This window comes from Aquarana catesbeiana, linkage group LG04 (genome assembly GCF_042186555.1).
Source record: "Aquarana catesbeiana isolate 2022-GZ linkage group LG04, ASM4218655v1, whole genome shotgun sequence".
NCBI classification, from domain to species: Eukaryota; Metazoa; Chordata; class Amphibia; order Anura; family Ranidae; genus Aquarana; species Aquarana catesbeiana.
The window spans coordinates 14,285,419-14,306,323 of NC_133327.1; the positions used below are offsets into that span (position 1 = coordinate 14,285,419).

Consider the following 20,905-nt stretch of genomic DNA (forward strand, 5'->3'; position numbering starts at 1 on the left):
GACTCTGGTCCGGCCGCACCTAGAGTATGCTGTCCAGTTCGGGGCACCAGTCCTCAGGAAGGATGTACTGGAAATGCAGTACAAAGAAGGGCAACAAAGCTAATAAAGGGTCTGGAGGACATTAGTTATGAAGAAAGGTTGTGAGCACTGAACTTATTCTCTCTGGAGAAGAGACGCTTGAGAGGGGATATGATTTCAATTTACAAATTCCATACTGGTGAGCCCACAATAGGGATAAAACTTTTTTGCGGAAGGGAGTTTAACAAGACACGTGCCACTAATTAAAATTAGAAGAAAAGAGGTTTAACCTTAAACTACGTAGAGGGTTCTTTACTGTGCGTGCGGCAAGGATGGGGAATTCACTTCCACAGGCGGTGGTCTCAGTGGGGGGGGGGGGGGGGCATCGATAGTTTAAAAAAACTATTAGATAAGCACCTGAACGACCACAACATACAGGGATATACAATGTAATATTGACATATAATCACACACACATAGGTTGGACTTGATGGACTTGTGTCTTTTTTCAACCTCACCTACTATGTAACTATGTAAAGTATTGAGCAAAGGCTGTGAATACTTCTGTACAAGTGAATGAATTTTTTTCCTTTTTTATTTTTAATAAATTTGAAGAGATTTCAAACAAACGTCTTTCACATTGTCATTATGGGGTATTGTTCGTCGAATTTTGAGGAAATTAAGGAATTTAATCCATTTTGGAATAAGGCTGTAACATAACACAATGTGGAAAAAATAAAGAGCTGTAAATACTTTCCGGATGCACTGTATATTATAGTGCACTCGTGATTAAATTACTTTTGCTTGCGCTTCTCCTTCTCATGTTTAAGGTTTGACTTTTTTATTGTTTTCTTTTTATTCCAGGAGCTGAAAAAAACAAAAAAAGTAAAAAAGATAAGAAAAAGGATGCAGAACCGGAGAGGAACGGGTCTGTAGTGAAAGACGATGACCAAGTGCTTCTTAATTTGAAGAACAGGGTTCTCCCTTTACCTCCTCCACCACCAGATAATGAAGACTCGGAATACGAAGAGCTAGAATATGAACCTATACCGTTAGAAGATGAGCAAAATCCACCAACAGTGCAACCGTCTGTTCTTCAACTACGTAAGCATGTTTAGGGAAGCAATAGTATGAAATCTGAACTCAGGACTTCCCTTCAATTGAGATGGAATGGGAGGGATAAACCAGAAAAGGCAATATATAAGCAATTAAACTTCAGCTTTAAGTCTGTGCTCAGTTGCACCCAAAGCACCGGGATGGACTGGGTTCTAGCCTGAGAATCCTGGTCAAAAAGTTATCCATAGCCCCTATTACTCTTTCCCATTTATCCCCATTTCAGATCTTTACATAATACACAGAGCTATTTAGGCCAGTGTCTGCCCCTGAAAATCTGATATGACCACACAAAGTAGTCTTTTCTGTAGGCTCCATTAATTTAGGTGTATGCAAAAACAAAAACGTAAGCAAAGTGCAGCTTACTAGTCCTTAGATGTGGTGGCTGCTTCATTTTCTGTTTTTATTTTGTTTTTGGTATTTTAACCTGGTCATCCTGCCAGTAGCATACTTCCATTCCCTGGGTGTCTATGCTCACTATCCCACTGTTTCTATGGAGGCAGACATGATGGTCACCAAGGCTGGTGTTTAAGCATGCCTGGCTTTGTTCATCTCTATTACATGGGGGTAGGAGGATTAGTAGTTTACAGAAGGAAGAATCATTGTGCTTTCAAGTTTATCTCGCTGGAAGTGTCAAGGACACTGCATTTCTGGCAAAATCAACAAGTATTTTTTATACTTGTTGAAAATGTTCCTAGCCTGAAAGGAAAACTAATGCAGTAATCTGCAATATATTAAAGTCCTTCCCTGTGCTCTGTCTCAGACAGGAAGGAAAAATGAGCAGTGTGGCTGCCTAGGTGAAATGTTCTGCCAGTTGGTTTATTGGATCTCCCGAGCAGCTGTGCAGGAGTATTGGTTTCAAGGTCCTTGAAGGCACTATCAGAAAGAACCAAATCTATGTATCTGCAGGTGGGCAGGGCCACTTGCCTTGCACGTGGGGGTACCATTTGCTCATCAATGCGCGGGACCGGGCAGGGATCGCGGTCATGTGGGAATCAAACATTATGTCGGTTCCCCGGCTTAGAGATGAGCCTTACACAGTGTGCAGTAATTAAGTACACAGAGTCCCTCTGTAAAAGTGCGGTCCTGTGTTACTACACACTTTGGCTAGATGTATGTTGCATTTAGGAGGGTCACCGCTGAGGCCATGTCCCCTTCACCAGTCCAGAGTACCTCTGCCATCTCACTCCCAGTAACAGAATGGGGTCCCGCCGTGCACCTAGCATTGACTTCATGCGTGCACATGTTAGCTCCTTCACTCCTGTACCATGCAGCTAGGTTATGGGTCACCATAACGCAGCTTTGCTCCGGCTTTGGTCCTGGTTGCATTGGGATGCTGAGCGCTGGGGCGGGAGCCAGATCATCGACCCCCTCGCTACACCAGGTACCACTTTTCGTGACTGGATGCAATGTACCTCACATTAATTATTGTTAACCATAGTGACTGCATGACTCCTCCTGCTCACCTTGCTGAGTACACCTTCCAAAGTGGTCTTGCTTCATACCCCACATGTGCTTTACTGACCCTAGTTCTTTCATACGACAGGAACCTTTGTGCACTCCATTAAATGACTACAGAACCAGCTTAGAACAGTTGATGCAACTTTACTTGAACATTTTGTGACACAGTCCAACCTAAACAGCTCAATGCAACATTGCCTAACTGACTCATGTAGGCTGGCCAGGCAAACCTCAGCAAGGTGATAGTCCATTAATGGTGTTTCCCAAGGCTTGGCTGTTCTCTGGACTTCCGATGCCATCCAGCGGAATGCTGGGTGCAGCAGTCCCCCGTTTGATGCTCCACAGCAATCACAGCATCTTCCTATGTGGACCAAAAAGCTCTGGAACCTGGCCTCCCCCCTTATTTATATCACAGGGCGGATAGGCTGGGTCCAGAAAGCCCAAGAGCAGAGCTGCAGAACATAAATCCCTTCCCCAACCTGGGCCAGCCAACTGTCTAACTAACATGCTGTAGGCAACCTGCCAAAATGTAGGATCTCCAACCAGGTCCACAGTAGTATTGGGTTGAAGGCACTATCAAAGAGAACCTGATCTATGTATCTGCAGGATCAATTCCATACTTTAGGCCCACAGCCACAATTTCACAAACTGCCTGCAGACACCCCCTGATCAATAATGTACTAGGTCACTGAAAGCTGACCGTGCTGAAGAGAAGACTCCATACTCAAGATGGATCCTTGACCATTTATTATCACCAAAATAACTGCCTTCAAAGACCCCAACCTGTTCACCAGCTGCCATGACTTCCAAACCAATGTCACTTTTTTTAGAGTGAAGTTCTGGGAGGTTGGAAGTTCTAGACGTCTGCAACTCTAATGCCCTGTACACACGGTCGGATGTTCCGACAGAAAAAATGTGATCAGATTGTGTTGTCGGAAATTCCGATCGTGTGTGGGCTCCATCGGACTTTTTCGGTCGGAATTTCTGACACACAAAGTTTGAGAGCAGGCTATAAAATTTTCCAACAACAAAATCCGATTGGTTAAATTCCGATCGTGTGTACACAAATCCGACGCACAAAGTGCCACGCATGCTCAGAATAAATAAAGAGATGAAAGCTATTGGCTACTGCCCCATTTATAGTCCCGACGTACATGTTTTACGTCACCGTGTTCAGAACGTTTAGATTTTCCGACAACTTTGTGCGACCATGTGTATGCAAGACAAGTTTGAGTCAACATCCATCGGAAAAAATCCATGGATTTTGTTGTCGTAATGTCCAATCAATGTCCGATCGTGTGTACAGGGCATTAAACTAAAACCTGCTATAATCCTAACTACAGACCATTTCTTGGGCTCCTCCAACCATAACAGGTAAGTGGCCTCCATCTACACTTTTTCTTACACAATTCATTTTTCCTTAACTGGCCCCCTTCTACCTAGTCATGTAGGCCCTCTGCCCTTGTTCCTTCTATTTTAGTTTGGAACTCTTTTTAAGGTTGCTAAAGCTCTGTGTATCAGTAACAACTTCTGTGGGGTTTTTTTCCCCATGATATCCTACTTTCCCTCTTTTTTCATCCTTTATTACATCTCATGCCCTGTACATACTAGCGTTTTTTCCGTTGGAATAAACTCTGAAGGTTTCTCAGACGGAATTCCGCTCAAGCTGTCTTGCATACACACGGTCACACCAAAGTCTGACCGTCAAGAACACGGTGACGTACAACACGTACAACGGGACTAGAAAAAGGAAGTTCAATAGCCAATAGCCAATAGCTTCCGTCTTGTACTTGCTTCAGAGCATGCGTAGTTTTTGGTACATCGGAACAGCATACAGACGAACGGTTTTCCCGATAGGAATTGGTTCAGTCGGAAATATTTAGAACATGTTCCATTTCTAGGTCAGTCAGAATTTTTGACATAAAAAGTCTGATGGGGCATACACACGATCGGAATATATGATGAAAAGCTCCCGTCTGACTTTTTCTGTCGGACATTCCGCTCGTGTGTGCGCGGCATCAGTACTGATCTCATGCATAGTCTTTGCAGTTACTTCCTGTCCATATGCACTGGACCAACTTCCCGATAGTGACAACCATGGACTATGCCTGAGCAATGTGTGTTGTTACAGCCTCTTGTAGTCTCTCCAACAGGGGAACATGTGACAGGGTGACTAGGCATAACAGGTGTCACTCTATAACAGGAAGTGCCTGAACAAAGACCTTCATGACAAGATCACTGGGGATTATTAAAAAAAAAAAGCTGAAGGTGTAATACAGATGATTGAACACAGCTTTTGAAATACGATAGTTCATAGATGCCAGGTGTCCTGGATTTGCTGGAACAGCCCTGCTTCCCACCCACCTTATCTGAGCTACTGCACCTGTGCAGTAACTCAAAAAAGCATTCACTGGGTGTTTTGGGGCCATGAGTGAACATTCCCAGCATGTTTAGAAGTGGGGACCTGGGTGAGACCAACCCATAAAGTGGATGTGATTTGGACATGCTCAACAGGGTCTAAGAAAAAACAACTCTTAAAGTAGGTGTGATGTGGACATGCTCTCATCCAGAACTGGGCAGGAGCAACCCACAAGGTGGGTATCATTTGGATACGCTCACCGGGGTCTGGGCAGGACCAACCCATAAATTGGGTGTGATTTGAACAAACTCACCAGAGCCTGTGCAGGACCCACCCATAAAGTGGGTGTAATTTGGACACGTTCACCAGGGTCTCGACAGGACCGACCTATAAAGTGTGTGTTGATTTGGGTGAACCAACTTGAAAAGTGGGTGGACAAAATGAAGTCCCTGGGCAGATCCACTTAAAGTGGAATCCCTGACTGCACCATAATATAAATGTTTTTTGGGTTGCATTAATTCCCTGATATTTTTTACTGAATGCTTAAAGCTACTTTTTGACATGATTATTCTGCTATGAACCTCAGGAAGGTTGAATGCAACCTTCTTAAAGCTCTTTCATATCTAATATATGTTGCCTTTGTTCTGCAGACTCTGGCCCAAATGAGAAACACCTGGGCAATACCTCTGGGAGTAATCACACAATGGCAGTAGGCGGCAGTGATGTTCATAATCCTGAAGCCCTGGAAAACATAAATCCTTTGTACGTCCCAGTAGAGGAAGGATGGAGGAATAACACACCAGAAAACCAAGAATCGGTGATTGACCTTCCCAGTCCCAAACCCAGCCAGGGAGATGAAACAATGAAGGAACCAATGCATTCAATCCCACTTATAAATGAACCTATCTATTCCGTAGTTCGCAAGGACAAGCCCTCAATAAAGAAGCCACCTACAAAACCAATGGAAAATGTTTCCATAGATTTAAATGTAAAAATAGAGGTTTTACAGGAGAAATCCAACCACAGTTCAGCTCCCGTGAATCCTGGGGTTCCACCCTCCTCCTCCTTTAAACTGAACACAATGATAATGCATTGGAGGACCAAAAATTTTAAAACCTCCCCATCCCAATCAACCGTCTCCATAAACGTTGACTTGGAGGACCCTCCTCCCATTCCTGATAAATCATTTGATATTGAAAATGAAGCTGAAAGTGAAGAACAACACCCAAATGAGGTATGTCAACTATTTTATGTTAACGAGAACTTCAGACAAATATTATTTTTTTATGTTGTTTTTGTGGACAGAGTTGGATGGGTTGGAGCTTCGGTCGAGTTTTGTTGGGGGGGAGGGGTCAGTGTTGCCATTGGTGAGTTTTCTTCTCACTTTCTGATGGGACAGGAAGTGATGACAATTCTTTCCATTGGGTAAGTGGTTTCAACAATACTACATTTTAAAACAGTATCTTAGTTTTCACTTCGACTGAGGCTCTACACTCTAGGTAGATGCTACACATTGTCTTAAGTGACAACAACTACCAGTCACCTGTGGTCATACTAGTTTTTTTTTTAAATCTGAACTCCAGGATAAGACAATATTATAGTAATCAAGTGTGAAACTCTGCCCCCAGGGAAAGGCATGGTCTGACTTGGCATATGGGTACATGCTATTTCCCATCACAAGAGGCTGTAACACGTATCTGGCTCATCACAGTTCAGCTTGCATCCACTCACCAATCCATCTACTACAGAAGTGAGGAGCGAGTAGGAGCCTCTGCAGTCCTCTCTTAGATTCAGCCTAGCTTGGTTTTATGATGACCACTTTCCCAATGTGTCCCCCTGCTGGGAGGTCTCCTTGTTTAATGAAACTGCACCCAGCATCACTCACTTCACTCCTTACCACAATGGCTGCCACCCGTGTGGGCCATTCTTAAAATGGCTGAATAAGTCTGTACTAAGTATACTAACCACCTTCTAATCTCAAAGTCTAATCTCAAAGTATTATGCCAGAAAGTTTCCTCTGGCCACGCAGTCATCTCGGCAGGACCTCTCAAGACAATTGTATCCCTTGGTCTGTCTTACCTAAATTACCAAGAGCTATGTCCCTAGCCAATTTCAGCAAAATTAGGAGGAACCTTGTGCCATGCCAAAAAATGTCCCATGATCATTGCTGTTTTCCTAGCACATGCTAGGGTGTCTGTCTCAACACTCCTTACAACCATATCTTATGGTCTGTCTAGCTTAAACTACCTAGAAAGGATTGTCCTAGGAACTCTCTCCCGAACCAGTCTTAGAACCAATATGAGGAAACTTTATAGCATCTACTGTGTGATGCCAGGACACTCAAACACTGCAGTACTTTTATCACATTAGGCCAGCCATTCTCATCCAGAGTTCCTTTGATCCCAAGGGTTCCTCCATGCTAGGGGTTCCTTAAGCTATGGCTGATTGATCTCCTATTTAATGACTCCTGCATACCAAACCACATGACCCAAAGTTGTCCCAAACAGGGGGGGACCAAAAGAAAAGCAGGGCTCACAGGAAAGGCAATCTAGATAAATGTGTTAAATTAACATTGCCCTGATAAAATTGATCGATACCTAGATTGATCAAAAACAAGAACACAGACATGGGGAACATCATACCAAACCACATGGCAGAGCCAGCTACATAACACCAATAATATTTTAGCTATCTGTGTAATGGGCATTCTGACAACCACATATCAGTGTTCTTCCCACCGACCACCAATGTAAAGGGGCACTTGCTCACTGCCCCCTCATTTCAGCAAGGGCTCCCCAAGACCTGAAAATTATATCAAGAGTTCTTTTGGAGTAGAAAGGTTAAGAAAAGCTGCTCTGGGTATACTAGGTTTGTCCTAACAGCTCTGCCCACAGCCAACCTTAGCAAAATCATAAGGAACCTTTAAGCACCTACTGTACTATGTCTTCTTCAACCAATGCAGTAAAAACTAGCATCCTCTGTCTGGGCTCTTCTTACAATCATATCCTTCTGGGATTGTTACAAAAATACCTATGCACTGCCCATCCTAGTCCCAAGAGTTAAATGGTCCTTAAGTCTATGGGTAGAGGACTAAGGTGTAATATTTACCCTAATCTTCATTCTGGCAGGCTCCAATGCACTCCTGTTCTTTCCGACGTTCTAGGTTGTAGTTGTGCCCTTACCATCCTCACATTTAATGCAGGGCTCATGATTCTGTTATGTACTTGATAAACTCAGTGTGTGACCACCAGCTGGAGCACTGAGGCGAAGAGGCTTCAGGGGACCAGCCACACAACATGGAAGAAGTCCACAGGAGCAAGGAAAGGTAAATATTTCAACGTTTCCTCTTCTAACTAAAGGCATTTTTTTTTTTGGATAGAGTGGAGAGGGATTAGAACCCCTGCCAGATTTTATTGCAGTCTGTGCTCCCGTTAGGGAGATTCAGCCTCTCTATTAGTCCTGTTTATCATTATCATTGAATGTGAAAGTAAAAGAAAATCCCACATTTTTTGTTGTTCCCAGAAAAGGGGAAACCTTCCAATGGGGACATTAGTTCCCCAAGGGATTCCCTTAATTTGCGAGGATTTCCTGCCACTTCCTGTTTGGATATGGGACAGGAAATGAAGGGATATCTCCCCAATGAGACACAGGTGGCGGACAAAAAAATTGACAAGCGTTATAACTCTCCCTTGCTCTATCCAAAATGAATAAAAAAGTTTTGCCTATAGTTCTACTTTAACAGGTATTGAGGGGCCCTACTGCAAGACTAATTTTTTTTTTCTGCCTGGAACTCAACTTCAAATTACTTTTACTCAAATTACCGTTGGCGCTATATAAATCCTCTAGGATAATAATAATAATAATTAACTTAACAAACGAATCCGAAACTAAATTAAACTAATTTTTCTTTCGGGCACATCTCTAAAGATTTGTCCTAGAAACAAAAAGGTGTCCTCGAGCTTCTGGAGACTGTTCTATGCCAGAAAGTCTCCTCCAACCACTGCAGCAGTCCTAGCACAGGCTATGGTCCTCTGCCTTGACAATCCTTAAACCATATTTGTCGCATGTGGTCATCACCATGGATACCCAAATCTGTTCCAGATGGGTTGCCCACATCTGAATCCGAAACCTATTGGCCCTAGGTGTGGGTGGAAATTGTCACTCTCGAGCCTTGAAGAAGGTGTTATAGCTAGGCTAGCGAGATGACAAGCCTGGGGAGTTTCTGAGCAGATGTTTAGACCTGTGCAGCATTCGGTGGTATACGGTAAATTTTGGCAACCTATCCCACCAGCAGGACACTATCAAGTTTCCAGTATGTACAGTAATTCTGCCCCCAGTCTTTGTAAGGTGCGTGGTTTACATCTGCTTGCACCACTTCTGTCTGTATGCTGGCTTTTATATTGATATCATATATTGCAGCATACATCCGTTGCTTGAGATCATTTAGGAGGAAATAGCTGAGCAACAAAAGAATTAATTTCTCAATGAAGGGCTGCCAAGCCGGGTTTGCAGAAAGTTGATATAGGCGTAGGAGGATTTACAGGAAGATGGAGGTGAATATGGTTCTTCTTTTTAACAATTTTCTTTAGATATTAGCATTTTGGAAAGCCTTCAAAGACATATTTTAAGAGTTTAAGCTTTTAGAACATGTAGGGTACATTTAATAATATCCCTTGAGGCGTTGGAAACTATTTGTCCGCAAAGATCTGTGGGGGCAGAACGTGGCTTGTGGTGGCACAACGCTGAAATGGCTCTGGTGCTGCATTCAGGGCCTTCGATAAAAAATATAATTGATCCTGGGCATGAGGCACGCATGACACGTATCACAAAGAAAATGACAAAGACCTCCATCATGCCACATCCAAAACTACATTATATTACCAAAAGTATTGGGAAGCCTGGCTTTACATGCACACGAACATTAATGGCATCCTGTCTTAGTCTGTAGGGTTCAATATTAAGTTGGTCCACCCTTTGCAGCTCTCAACAGTTTCAACTCTTCTGGGAAGGCTGTCCACAAGGTTTAGGAGTGTGTCTATGGGAATGTTTGACCATTCTTCCAGAAGCGCATTTGTGAGGTCAGGCACTGATGTTGGACGAGAAGGTGAGGTGAACTCTGAGAGCTTCAGCATACCAAGACATTTTGGACAATTTCATGCTCCCAACTTTGTGGGAACTGTTTGGGGATGGTCCCTTCCTGTTCCAACATGACTGCGCACAAAGCAAGGTCCATAAAGACATGAATGGGGCGGCACAGTGGTGTAGTGGGTAGCACTTTCGCCTAGCAGTAAGAAGGGTCGCTAGTTCAAATCCCAACCACGACACTACTCGCCTGGATGTTCTTCCTGTGCCTGCGTGGGTTTCCTCCGGGTACTCCGGTTTCCTCCCACACTCCGAAGACATGCTGGTAGGTTAATTGGATCCTGTCTAAATTGTCCCTAGTATGTATGAATGTGAGTTAGGGACCTTAGATTGTAAGCTCCTTGAGGGTAGGGACTGATGTGAATGTACGATGTATATGTAAAGCGCTGCGTAAATTGACGGCGCTATATAAGTACCTGAAAAAAATAAATAAATGAGCAAGTTTGGGGTGGAGGAACTTGACTGGCCTGCACAGAGTCCTGACCTCAACCCGACAGAACACCTTTGGGATGAATTAGAGCGGAGGCAGCGAGCCAGGCCTTCTCGTCTACATCAATGCTTGACCTCACAAATGCGCTTCTGGAAGAATGGTCAAACATTCCCATAGACACACTCCTAAACCTTGTGGACAGCCTTCCTAGGAGAGTTGAAGCTGTTTTAGCTGCAAAGGGTGGGCCAACTCAATATTGAACCCTACGGACTAAGACTGGGAGGCCATTAAAGTTCATGTGCGTGTAAAGGCAGGCGTCCCAATACTTTTGACAATATAGTGTATGTTTTTGCGGCATTCTGAAAATAGACAGAGAGCCTACGGTTCGCACCACAAAAACGCACTGCAGATCCGCTCCGAATGCGATTCTGCATGCGCGTTTTTAGCGTGTTTTTTATGCGTTTCCGGATACATTCTAGGTGCTTTTTTTTTCTTCTTTTTTTCCTGTTTTTTTTTCACTATACTAGGGTCCAGTGCGTTTTTGATGCGTTCCAATGCATTTTGATTCCTTTTACTGTGTTCCAGTGCAGGAACCTCACAAATGCACTTCTGGAAGAATGGTCAAACATTACCATAGACACACTCCTAAACCTTGTGGACAGCCTTCCCAGAAGTTGTTATAGCTGTGCGTGTAAAGGCAGGCGTCCCAATACTTTTGGTAATATATACAAACCGAAAATGACCATGCTAAAATGATAAAGAAATAAAGTCCCAGGAATTTTACAGTCCAATTAGAGATGATATAGTCCAATCACTTCAAGAAAAATGTGAGGGATTACATTTTCAACATATACTGTATAAAAAAAACACCTTGATATTGAATATCTTATCAAAAGGTGAAACACCCAGGTGCGCCTCCACCATATAATACAAGATGGCCACTTACCAGAGTAAAATGGGCTCTAGATTATAAGAGTCATGAGTGCAGTATGAAAGAATATCCTTAAGACAGGCGTCATCAACCTTCTTTCCTTTGCAGCGAAACGGGAGGCCTCCATGGCTTTTCTTTGGTGTCCAATGGGAATACTAACATAGGGAATAATCGATGGTTCACCAGCAAATCAATCATGAAAGATGAATCAAAGGAACTCCCATAGTGTGAAACCGTATAAAATTGATTGCAGATAAAAGATACCAACTACTTACTGTACATAGAGGCAGTTAAAAAAGAGCATATATGGGATGTAAAATTAAACCAGCCTAGGTGACTGGACTATTTGGCCCTACGACCTGGATACAAAGTACTGTAGAATACACATTAATACAAGTTTAAACACATAGATGAGAAGACAGACAGAACAATAAACACAATTAACAATGGGAGAGGCATACTTAACAGAATAACCCATAACATCCTAATAAACAAACTATAGCAGGAGTCCATCACTACCAGGTGGCTTGCTGATCATATTAACATCTGCTATGAATCTCACAGTCTGATAAAGCGGAACTCGTTTATCTTCATAGATTTCTGAAGGGATATTGTTGATAAATATTTCTGTCCCATTTGAAGAAATCCCATCCGCGCTCTCAGCATTCATTAGGTAGTTGTGAATCATTTTGTCGGTCACCCTGTGCCCCTAATAGACACAGGGTTACTTACACATAAGAGGGGCCTAGGGGAGCTGAAACATGAGTTTCCCGACCTCTCTGAGGTAAACTGGGTTCCACGAGCCCCCTGCTCAAAGTGACTCCCGTCACATATATCTGTCCCGGGATTCAATATGGTAATATAGTGTATATAAAGACAAAAAGAGGGGTTGCAGAAATATATCTTACCACAATATGGACTTTATTGGCACCCACATGGGACAGACACTTAGATATAAAAAAATGTATTCTTTATTTACAATTTCTAATAGAAAAAAAAAAAAAAACGCCAATGCGTATACTAGTATTGAAACCATACAGTCTTTAAGACATCATATTTGGGTATAAAATATGAGTATACCCCAATTGGACCACAACAGTATCACCTATATACAATGTAGCCTATATAATGTGGGTCAAGGTGAACAGGTCCAATCCCATGGTCAACACGTACAGTCAGGTCCATAAATATTGGGACATTGACACAATTCTAATCTTTTTGGCTCTATACACCACCACAATGGATTTGAAATGAAACGAACAAGATGTGCTTTAACTGCAGACTTTCAGCTTTAATTTGGGAGTATTTATGTCCAAATCAGGTGAACGGTGTAGGAATTACAACAGTTTGTATATGTGCCTCCCACTTTTTAAGGGACCAAAAGTAGTGGGACAGATTAACAATCATCCATCAAACTTTCACTTTTTAATACTTGGTTGCAAATCCTTTGCAGTCAATTACAGCCTGAAGTCTGGAACGCATAGACATCACCAGACGCTGGGTTTCATCCCTGGTGATGCTCTGCCAGGCCTCTACTGCAACTGTCTTCAGTTCCTGCTTGTTCTTGGGGCATTTTCCCTTCATTTTTCTTCAGCAAGTGTAATGCATGCTTAATCGGATTCAGGTCAGGTGATTGACTTGGCCATTGCATAACATTCCACTTCTTTCCCTTCAAAAAAGTCTATGGTTGCTTTCGCAGTATGCTTCGGGTCATTGTCCATCTGCTCTGTGAAGCGCCGTCCAATGAGTTCTGAAGCATTTTGCTGAATATGAGCAGATAATATTGCCCGAAACACTTCAGAATTCATCCTGCTGCTTTTGTCAGCAGTCACATTATCAATAAATACAAGAGAACCAGTTCCATTGGCAGCCATTCATGCCCGCGCCATGATACTACCACCACCATGCTTCACTGATGAGGTGGTATGCTTTGGATCATGAGCAGTTCCTTTCCTTCTCCATACTCTTCGCTTCCCATCACTCTGGTACAAGTTGATCTTGGTCTCATCTGTCCATAGGATGTTGTTCCAGAACTGTGAAGGCTTTTTTAGATGTTGTTTGGCAAACTCTAATCTGGCCTTCCTGTTTTTGAGGCTCACCAATGGTTTACATCTTGTGGTGAACCCTCTGTATTCACTCTGGTGAAGTCTTCTCTTGATTGTTGACTTTGACACACATACACCTACCTCCTGGAGAGTGTTCTTGATCTGGCCAACTGTTGTGAAGGGTGTTTTCTTCACCAGGGAAAGAATTCTTCAGTCATCCACCACAGTTGTTTTCCGTGGTCTTCCGGGTCTTTTGGTGTTGCTGAGCTCACCGGTGCGTTCTTTCTTTTTAAGGATGTTCCAAACAGTTGATTTGGCCACACCTAATGTTTTTGCTATCTCTCTGATAGGTTTGTTTTGTTTTTTCAGCCTAATGATGGCTTGCTTCACTGATAGTGACAGCTCTTTGGATCTCATATAGAGAGTTGACAGCAACACATTCCAAATGCAAATAGCACACTTGAAATGAACTCTGGACCTTTTACCTGCTCCTTTTAAATGGGATAATGAGGGAATAACACACACCTGGCCATGGAACAGCTGAGCAGCCAATTGTCCCATTACTTAAAAAGTGGGAGGCACATATACAAACTGTTGTAATTCCTACACTGATCACCTGATTTGGATGTAAATACCCTCAAATTAAAGCTGAAAGTCTGCAGTTAAAGCACATCATGTTCGTTTCACTTCAAATCCATTGTGGTGGTGTATAGAGCCAAAAAGATTATAATTGTGTCGCTGTCCCAATATTTATGGACCTGACTGTATGTCTAGATACGTAGCTTCTTCAGGACCATAAAAAATTGTGTATCAAATTCTAGTAAACAAATAAAAAATACATTACTACACTACTACTATACTAATGTTTTTTTTTACTACTTTTTACTGTACTTTACTTTGTTTACTAGAATTGGATACCCCAATTATTATGGTCCTGAAGAAACTACGTGTCTAGCAAAACATGTTGACTGTGGGATTGGACCTGTACAGTTGAAGTTTAGCAATGCCCAACTAGCTCGGCGGGAAAACAACCTGACCAGACGCACTCCCAAAATATAGAGCGATGAGTGGCAGCAGTAGGTTTCAGGTGTGCTGACAGCGCCTGTCTCAAGGGCGGAATGCAGCCTGGTCGGTCCGTACCCAAGTTTGGAGGCTTCCATGAAGGATGGCGTGTCCCTGCTCTTACCCTACTCACCTGGAAGCACTTCTTGATGCTAAGCACTGGGTCTGACAGATGGGTGACCTGTCCCTACTCTATCTAGCCACACACAAAATGCGTGCCAAACCCAGGAGTCAGGGTCTTAAATAGGCTCTGTCTGACCCAAGATGGCCACCAAAGTTGTATGGGACACCAGCATCCAGAGGGATGCTGCCTCTCTGTGACCGAGGAGATCATAGAGAAACAAGGTTCCTCTTGACTTCCTCCGCCCCCCTGCACTGCCGCTATGGATGAGTGACACCTGCAGTGGAGGAAATAGACTGCACCTTCCTACAGGCAATATGTCAGCAAAGTACATAATTTTAAAAAATATAATTGGCTAGCTAGGATACAGCACTGACATTTTACTACTCCCTCAGTTTTTGGGTGGCCAGGATGGACCACATCTCATGGCTCTTGCTTTGCTCCCCACACAGTCTACGTTTGGCAGAAGTGTCCATTAACCAAATCATTCAGGCATGGTATGCAAGGACAATTTCTTAAAACCAAGCTTCTGAGCTAGGCAGTCTGTGTTTTGCTAACTCAATATGTTCTCAATACATAAGAATCTGCTTGTGTCATTTGGCCAGCAGAATGATCCTCATGGGGGAATTTCCCAGGTCTTCCTTGGCATGGACAGGTGGTCTTATGCCGCGTACACACGGTCGGACTTTTCGGCTACAAAAGTCCGACAGCCTGTCCGACAGACTTTCGACAGACTTTTGTCAGACTTTTGGCGGACTTTTGGCGGACTTGCGGCAGACTTTCTTACGAACGGACTTGCCTACATACGATCACACAAAAGTCCGACGGATTTGTACGTGATGACGTACACCGGACTAAAATAAGGAAGTTGATAGCCAGTAGCCAATAGCTGCCCTTGCATGGGTTTTTGTCCGTCGGACTAGCATACAGACGAGCGGGTTTCTGGGTCCGGCGTAGTTACGACGTAAAGATTTGAAGCATGTTTCAAATCTAAAGTCCGTCAGATTTGCGGCTGGAAAAGTCCGCTGAAAGTCCGCTGAAAGTCCGGGGAAGCCCACACGCGATCGGATTGTCAGCCAGCTTTAGTCCGTCGGCGTCCGTCGGACTTTTGTAGACGAAAAGTCCGACCGTGTGTACGCGGCATAAGGCTCTGTCCCAGACAGTTCTCTGGACTCGTAGGTGCCCCCTTTACCCCAAAAAAACAACACAGCACACACAGGGACTACAGTAGGACCAACATTATTGCAACATTATTGCAAAATAGACACCAGGAACACAACTCAGGAAGGGTCTGTGTCAAGTGTCAACGGGCTTTGGGTTTGTGTAAATGAACAAGTGGTTTCAGATGTATTTTGCTTGCACTTGAGAAAAATTTGAGTCACAGGCAAATTCCCTGCAAATTAGTAGGTGGGGTCTGGGCAGGACCAATTCATAAAGTTGCCAGAATGGACAGTTCCCTGCTTATTAGGTGTTGAGTTCTGGCCAGGAGCAACCAGAAATGTTGGTGGGGTAGGAAGTTCCCTGCATATTAGAAGGTGGGATTTGGGCAGGATCAATCCATAAAATGGACAGGGGGGGGGGCAGTTACCAACCAATAACATTGGCGAGGTGGTCAATTCCCTGCAAATTAGGAGGTGGGGTCTGGGCAGGACCACCTTGTAAAGTTAGCAGGGTGGGCAGTTCCATGCTTTTCAGGAGGCGGGGTCGCATCAGGAACAACCTGTAAAGCTGGTGGGGTGGGAAGTTCCCCACATATTAGGAGGTGGAGTCTGGGCAGGACCAACCCATAAAGTTGTCAGGGTGGACAGTTCCCTGCTCATTAGGAGGTGGGTACTGGTCAGGAGCAGTTGGTGGAGTGGGAAGTTCCCCCAATATTAGTCTGGGCTATGCCAAGCTAGAAAGTGGGCCTTATTTGGGCACACCCACCAAGGGGGTTAACAGTGTCTGGGACCGTAATGTTTTTAAATGTATATAAATCTTGCATGAAAAGTTGTCTGAAACTTGATAAATAGACGCCCTAAGTATATATTGCACCTATATCCAAGTAACCCGTACTCTTACTTCTTGCAGGACAATACGGAAACAGATATCAAGATGGAGAAGTGATCTTGGAGAAGTTTCCCTACTTAAAGGGACAGCATTCACAGGAACGACTCCCTGCTTGGTGCTGATTGCTGTATAGCACTAGGGGGAAATATGTCTTGGTATAAATGACATTTTTACTGGGGCTGAAATGCATGATCTTGGCACATACTGCCATGGGATGGCCTCACCACCGCAACTTGGAATGCTGCTCTGACTGTACATATCTATGAAGATAATGTGAATAAAATAAAGGAAAAAAATGTAACATACTATAAACCCATGTATAATGAAAGGAAAGATATTTTTATATCCATTTTGAGGTTTTTATTGTAAACGTGTACTTGGAGTTTGTTTCCATGCTGTGTCATATTTCCATGAACATATATATTGTATTTATGGTCATACCAGATCTGCCCTGCACACACCTCTATGCCCAAGCATAATGCGATGAAGGGCCTATGGTGGCTGACTCAAATGGAAGTGAGTGATTTACTAAAGTCCAACCATTACTGATAGCTTATTGTCTAGATCAGTGGTCTCCAAACTGCGGCTCAGAGCCAGATGCAGCCCTTTGATTGCTTTATCCTGCCCTTGGGGAACCATTTCATCCACTGATACCAACAATAGGGCATAATTCTCCCAGTGACACCAATGAAGGGTGGCACAAATTCTACTAATGACACCAACAATGATGCCCAATGACACCAATGATAAGACACAATTCCTCCCAATGGCACCAATAATCGGGCCCACTGACACCAATGATGGGACACTATGCCTCCCACTGACACCGATAGGGCACACGTCCTACCACTGACACCAAGGGTGGGGCGCAATTCTTTCCACAACAGACACCAATGATGGGACACTATTCCTCACACTGACACCAACAATGGGGCACAATTCCTACCACTGACACCAATGAAGGGCCACAATTCTTCCCAATGACACCAACGATGGGGCACAATTTCTCTCATGGGAGGGTATGGGGTATTCTTTACCACTGATGTCAAGACCTTTTTTACTCCCACTGGCCACAGTCCAATTCCCCTAAAGTCTGAAGGATGGTAAACTGGCCCCTTGCTTAGAAAGTTTGGAGACCCCAGCTCTAGATACAAGAAATTTTCTTCCAGATCTGTGCAATAATCCAGTGTGAAATATTCCTGTAATAAAGACCGCTCACTGCTGCTCTTAGGATGGAGTTTGCCTGCTGGTGGCACTGTGGTGCCCTGGGTTGATTGCTGCAGTTCGAGTGCCCACCAGAGCACTGTACCCTAAGCCCACCCACTTGTTACAATAGCGTACCTACATATTGTCTTCCTGCTTCTTCTCCCGGCCAATCAGGACAGGAAGAGGGTCCTGAGACTGGATTGGCCGAGATGAGAAGCGACCAGATCGGGAGGTTTTGAGGAGAAGCCAGGGAAGCTGCCGAAGCCACTCGTGACCTGGATGGGGTAAGTGTGGGGCTGCCAGGCTTGTGAGCAGGGCTGGCAAGCAGGCATATGAGCAGGGTTGGCGAGCGGGGCTGGCGAGTGGGTGGTGGGGTTGGTGGTTTGTTTGCCACCCCCTGAAAAATGGAGCACTAGCCGCCACTGGTCTATGTACAGTAAAGTGGAGATGTCACTGCTACATTTACAAGATATTATCTTGGTTTGCAAAGTCATCCTGTTAAAAATTCTGTATATAGCCCTACACAGTCCACATGGTCTTTGCTGCTTAACTGCAGACAGGAAACTTTATTATACAGAAAAAAAGACATAGAGATTACCATAGAGCAGCTACAAACTTATACACACTTCCATCTACTGGCTCAAGTAGTTGTAGCACAAAATACATGAACAACGCATTCCAACACATCCGCTGCTCACAAAGTGGATTTATATGGATTCTGGATTAAGCAAAATACAACGTTTTGAGGCCTGAAGCTCATCTTGACGTATCATTTTTAATGAAGTAAACTTTTAAACGTAAAGATTTTTGTACAACAGATTATATCTTCTGAACTCTGTTTTGTGTCTACAAGGGAAATTGTGAAACGCAAAGAGCATTTTGTTTATCAAGTTGGAACAGGATTGCTTTAAGCAATATGTACTGTATATTTGTATTTACCTGTAATCTGTGTTACTTTTTAGAGTTATATATTTCTGTACAGCGATTTACTATGTGCAAAATAAGCACTAATACACCACCAAGGGGGCTGTAATCCAAAAATAAAAAAAAAAGACCAAACATTCTCTGAAATATTTTATAAGGCTATGCTGAGTTATTGTTGATATCATTAATATTAATATTATTAGTAGTAGCATACCTCCCAACCATCCCTGATTCGCCGGGACCGTCCCGGAAATTTGATCCATGTCCCGGGGTCCTGGCGAATGAGGGCTGAGTCCCCGGACGCCCGTGGCGTGTGCTGGGCATCTTGGTTCCCACATGCGGTGAGCTACACTGTCTTTGCATGGCAGCCGGCATCTCTCCCTGGCTGCCTCTGACACACAGTGCAGAGCGGAGTGCACTGAACACTCCCCTCCTCCTCCTGTGTTTTCCTGTACACAGAGGAGGAGGTAGGGAGCAGCACATCACTCTGCCAGAACGTGGCTAATCTGAGGTCTGTGATGATTTCTGTGTACATGAGACATGCAGAAGAGGGAAACATGGGGAAGAGGGTTGGGGGGATGGGATCGGGGGATGGATGGAGCCGGGATGGGATCAGGAGAACGGATAGAGTTGGGATGGGATCAGGGGGATGGAGCCGGGATGGGGGGGAATGGATGGACCCGGGATGGGGGGGAATGGATGGAGCCGGGATGGGATCGGGGGGGATGGATGGACATGGGATGGGATCGGGAAAAGTTAAAGGGGTTTTTAAACTAGGCGACAGGAGGGGGGGTCCAGAGGTAGAGATAGTCAGTGCGGAACATAGTCCAGAGGGTAGTATCAGGGGCATTAGTGATAGGTTGACTAAAGCACATAAACCCAAGGTAAGTATAGTAACAAGTCCTAGTTGCAATCTCGGAAAACCCAATAAGAGGATAGTATGTGACCGGTCGAAGCTCTGTGACATGTTCACCAATGCCAGGAGCCTGTCGGACAAGATGAGTGAACTAGAGATACTGTTGTACGAGAAGGATTTGCAGTTTGTGGAAATTTCAGAGACCTGGTTCAACAGCTCTTATGATTGGCTGGCAACCATTCAAAGGTATACTCTTTTTTCGCAGGGATAGTGAGGGTTAAAAAGGGGGAGGGGTTTGTCTATATATCAAGAATAATGTACAAGTGAATGTGAGAGATGACATCACTAAGGGCGCTAGGGAGGAGGTGGAATCCTTATGGGTAGAGCTCCAAAGGGATGAAACTAAGGGGAAAATAATACTGGGAGTATTCTATAGGCCCCCTAACCTAAGGGAAGGAGGGGAGACGGACCTCTTATCACAATTTGGATTAGCAGCAAGGATGGGAAGTGTTATCATAATGGGGGATTTTAATTATAAAGACATAGACTGGGCGGAGGGAACCGCGCATTCATCTAAGGCTCGCCAGTTCCTAAATGTCTTTCAGGACAATTTTATGGGTCAGATGGTACACGCACCAACTAGAAATAAAGCGTTACTGGATCTACTGATTACCAACAATACAGACCTGATCATGGATGTGGAAATACGGGGCATTTTAGGAAACAGCGATCACAGGTCAATTAGCTTCAGTATAAATCACACAAATGGCAAACATAAGGGAAATACAAAGACACTGAATTTCAAAAGAGCCAACTTCCCTAAACAACGAACCTTGCTAGAAGGCATGAATTGGGATAAAATCTTAGGAACAAAAAAACATGGAGGAGAGATGGGTTCGCTTTAAGAGCATATCAAATAAGGGCATTAGCCAGTGCATCCTATTGGGTAATAAATTTAAAAGAGCGAACAAAAGTCCTTGGATGGCTTAACTCCAATGTAAATTTAAAAGAGCGAACAAAAGTCCTAGATGGCTTAACTCCAATGTAAAAATGCATATAAAAGCAAAAGAGAAGTCCTTCAAAAAATACAAGGTTAAGGGATCATCATCAGCATTCAGACTTTATAAAAAATGCAACAAGAAATGTAAGGGTGCAATTAGGGCGGTTAAGATAGAACATGAAAGACAC

General features: G+C 43.8%; 1 protein-coding gene across 1 annotated transcript in view; it reads left to right on the forward strand.

The window, feature by feature from the left end:
* Positions 1–18,996, forward strand: part of LOC141139065 (uncharacterized) — a 98,490-nt gene extending 79,494 nt beyond the window's left edge. Inside the window, exons 5-7 of the mRNA XM_073624857.1 lie at positions 883–1,122; positions 5,602–6,185; positions 16,753–18,996. Of these exons, the coding sequence (XP_073480958.1) occupies positions 883–1,122; positions 5,602–6,185; positions 16,753–16,788 (860 nt within the window). The 3' untranslated portion in view covers positions 16,789–18,996. The remainder of the gene's footprint in view (positions 1–882; positions 1,123–5,601; positions 6,186–16,752) is intronic.
* Positions 18,997–20,905: the final 1,909 nt, after the last annotated feature.